The following is a 3399-nucleotide window of genomic DNA, read 5'->3' on the forward strand; positions in this document are numbered from 1 at the left end:
CTGTGCCTTAGCTACTCTGACAGGTGATTGCCCAGGGGTACCTCTGATGGCAGTCAGCCCCTCTGATGGCAGTCAGCCCCTCTGACAAGAACCAGGACCTCTGCCAGGCTCTGTTCAGCTCTCACTGTTCCTGTCAGGGGACTGGGAAAAAAGAAAAAGCTAAAAAAATCCCAAAACTACTCAATCCATATCTAGGATCCAAGGAGGATCTCACCAAGGGTCTCCAATGACATACGCACTTGACTGGAGAACAAGCCCAGATCTGTCCAGCTTTTGGAGGAGATGGTGACAAAAACAAGAGATTGTGACATGAACGCCTCACCAGACCGCGGTCTGGGGTTTGTAAGAAAAAAAAGCAACACATGACAAGCTGATAGCAGGCTGAGGTTTCCTGTATCAGCTCCAAACTTTGTATATAGAGACTGCCATTCTGTACTTGTCTCCTGCCTGGCCATAACAACCGGTTTGGCTCTTCAGGACACTGGTAGAAGATGCTACTTCTCCTTCTGCTTGCAAGCGCTTTTCTCCTTCTCCCGTGGGCTGGGGCTGGTGAGTAGGGAGAGATGGGATTTAGACGAGGAACGTGCAAGGGCACAAACGGGCACTGAGCAGGAAATCTGTCGTGTACCTGCCTTGCCTTTTCTCGTATCTCTACTCTCTGCTCTACGCATACCTCTCAGCTCAGACCGTGCCTGAAAGCAGTGATGCGTTATAGGTACCAGTTGTAGTGCCCTTTGACAGCATTTTAGACATCCAGAGTCAGGGGAGGTCAGTCATCCCCAGGAAGTGTTGCTTGTTTGTCTCTCCATTGTGCATAACCAATGCACCCATTGGACAGCCCAAGCAAGGAGACTCAGGGGATGACCCTCTCTCCTCATGCTGCTCCAAACTTGATGGGAAATAGTGGCATACGTGACATTAACACTTCTCATCTCTCTTCAGGAAGGATCATTGGCGGATGGGAAGCTAAGCCCCACTCCAGGCCCTACATGGCTTATTTATCAATTCAAAGTGAGTCAGGTAGACATAGAAGTAAATGTGGAGGATTCCTGATTCGCCCAGATGCAGTGCTCTCAGCAGCTCACTGTGTGGCTGGAAAAAAGTAAGGCCCTATCTTTTCTGCACATGGGGTTTTTTCAAGTCTCGCAGTCATGAAGTTCCGCAGACCTGGTCAGGGGTGAAAGAGCACTCCGTGTCTCTTCGGGCACAGCAGGGCTCTCTGTGAGTCGAGCCATCCCTGTGAGCTGCAGGAATTGTCTGCCAGGGGCTGTGTGCCTGCGACAGCACTCCTCGGCAGAGTATCTCCTGGTCTGTGGTCCCTACCACGGGTCAGAGCCAGTGTGGGAGAAGAGAGGCTGGTGCTCCCAAATCCCTGCTTCCCTTCTGTCTTCAGAAATGGGACACCTCAGACCTATGTCAGCATGGTTTAAGGGACCCTCAGCTGACTTGTGGAGGGATCCAGGCTACAGGTGGGAAACTTGTCGAGAAGTAATCTCTGGGGAGGCGTATCCCACCACCACCTCCCACAAACCACCTGCCATGGGGGCTGTGTGGCTGTGGTCAGCGTAGCTGTAAAATGCTGGTGTTTTCCTGGCAGAAAAGTGAACATCACTGTGACCCTGGGAGCCCACAACATAAATAAGAATGAGCCGAGCCAGCAGGTGTTCCCACGTTGGACACTGGGTCATCCACCCCAAGTATTCAGGATATACCAGTGAAAATGACATCACGCTGCTGAAGGTATGCCCACACACATCCTTGCTGCCCAAGGGATCGACCCCTGCTCACTTCCCCAACCTCATGAACTTGTTCCCATTCCTTTGCCTGCTCTGACCCTACATTCTCTCTGCTTGGCAGCTGAAGCCAAGGGCCAAGCTGACTAAGTCAGTCAGTTATATCCCCTTCGCCAGTCACAAGGAGCGTGTGGAACCAGGAACTATGTGCCAAGTGGCTGGCTGGGGCAGGACATCGATGCCTGGGGATGTGACTAGTGTGCTGATGGAGGTGGACCTGAAGGTGCAGCGTGAAAATATTTGTGAGGAGTCCTTCAAAAACTATCTGCAGCAGTCTATGATCTGCATTGGCGATGAGAATGGCAAAAAGTCAACTTTCCATGTAAGTGTTGCTTTGGGCTGTAAGCTTGGGATGAGGTTGGGCCTAGACAGTCAGGGCTGGTTCTCAGGTAGGGGATTAAAATGAAGTAGATTCTTCAGGATGATGTGCTGAGGCTCCTCTCAGGAACTCTGAAGCTAATGTGCTCTCTGAAGCCAGGTGTAGTTTCCCAACTGTCAGCATCATGTGCCTTTTTTACATGGCTGGGGATATTCCATCCAGGCTAGCCAGTGCTTCCAGCAGGCTGCAGATCTCGTGTAAATGCTTTGTCATATCCTCCTGACACAGTGGGGTGGCTTGGGTATTCCCACATGTCTAAAGTAGGACTAGAGTCTTCTTTTCAGGGATATGAAGGCAGTTTGTGAATCTGAGATGGCCTCCAGGCCTGAACTGCTTCACGGATCAGCTTAGAGGAGTAGTGAGGCACCTACAAGTCCTGAGGAGCTGGGTCTGGTGGGAGATGGTCAAAAGAGGAGGTTCTTCACAGGGGAGGGAGACAAGAGGGCCAGTTTCTTCCTGAGGGCAGGGGGAGCCATGCTGTGACACGTCTGATGCCTCCCACATCCTTTTACCTCACAGGGGATTCTGGCGGCCCATTAGTCTGCAACAGGAAGGCTCACGGCATTGTTTCTTATGGACGCAAATATTGCAATCTTCCCTAAAGTATTTACCAGAGTCTCCTATTTTGAACCCTGGATACGTGCAGAGCTGAGGAAGTTTGCACTCCAAGACCGATCTGACTCTCCCTCCTCTGTCTAAAATGCTCAGTGCCCCGTTTCCATGTTGCATCAAACATCTGCTGATGTTCAGGGGCTTCCAGGGGCAGCTGAAATGGGGTCAGAGATGCCTTCACGGCATATGCACAGGCTTCTGAGCTAAGGAAATGTCTCCATGGCAAATTAAAATCACATGTCCCACGTCCACAGCATTTCCCATTATTCCCTCCTCCCACTGCTGCCACACAGTGCTACCTCCTGCTCTGCTTTCTGGCCACCAATAAAAGCATGTTCAAACTTGCTTGTGTGTGCAGCCTTCTTGGGAATGGTGGCCTGAGGTTTAAATTTAGGAGACTCAATTCAATGCAGTAGTGACAGGAAGTCATCTTTAATGTACAGGATGCCAAACAAAAGAACGGTCTTCTGTGTTATTTCCTTAGCTGCTCTTAATGACAGAAGGTATGATTAGGAAATCCAAGGGACAAACGTCCACTGAAAGTTACTGAACAGAAAGGAGAGAGGACTTAATTTTGCCAGTTCCAGACAGGTGCTCTAAGCTGCCTTTGGTATC

At 50.5% G+C, this 3399-nt stretch overlaps 1 protein-coding gene across 1 annotated transcript; it reads left to right on the plus strand.

Annotated features, from left to right (window-relative positions):
* The first annotated feature begins 462 nt into the window (after nucleotides 1-462).
* On the plus strand, nucleotides 463-2712 carry LOC104632574 (granzyme B-like). The gene is given in 6 exon segments (XM_075774864.1): nucleotides 463-549; nucleotides 943-1102; nucleotides 1598-1667; nucleotides 1669-1740; nucleotides 1858-2115; nucleotides 2692-2712. Coding segments are annotated over 6 exon segments (639 nt in total). The 5' UTR covers nucleotides 463-491.
* The last annotated feature ends 687 nt before the right edge of the window (nucleotides 2713-3399 follow it).

The sequence above is a fragment of the Balearica regulorum genome, chromosome 24 (assembly GCF_011004875.1).
Source record: "Balearica regulorum gibbericeps isolate bBalReg1 chromosome 24, bBalReg1.pri, whole genome shotgun sequence".
NCBI classification, from domain to species: domain Eukaryota; kingdom Metazoa; phylum Chordata; class Aves; order Gruiformes; family Gruidae; genus Balearica; species Balearica regulorum.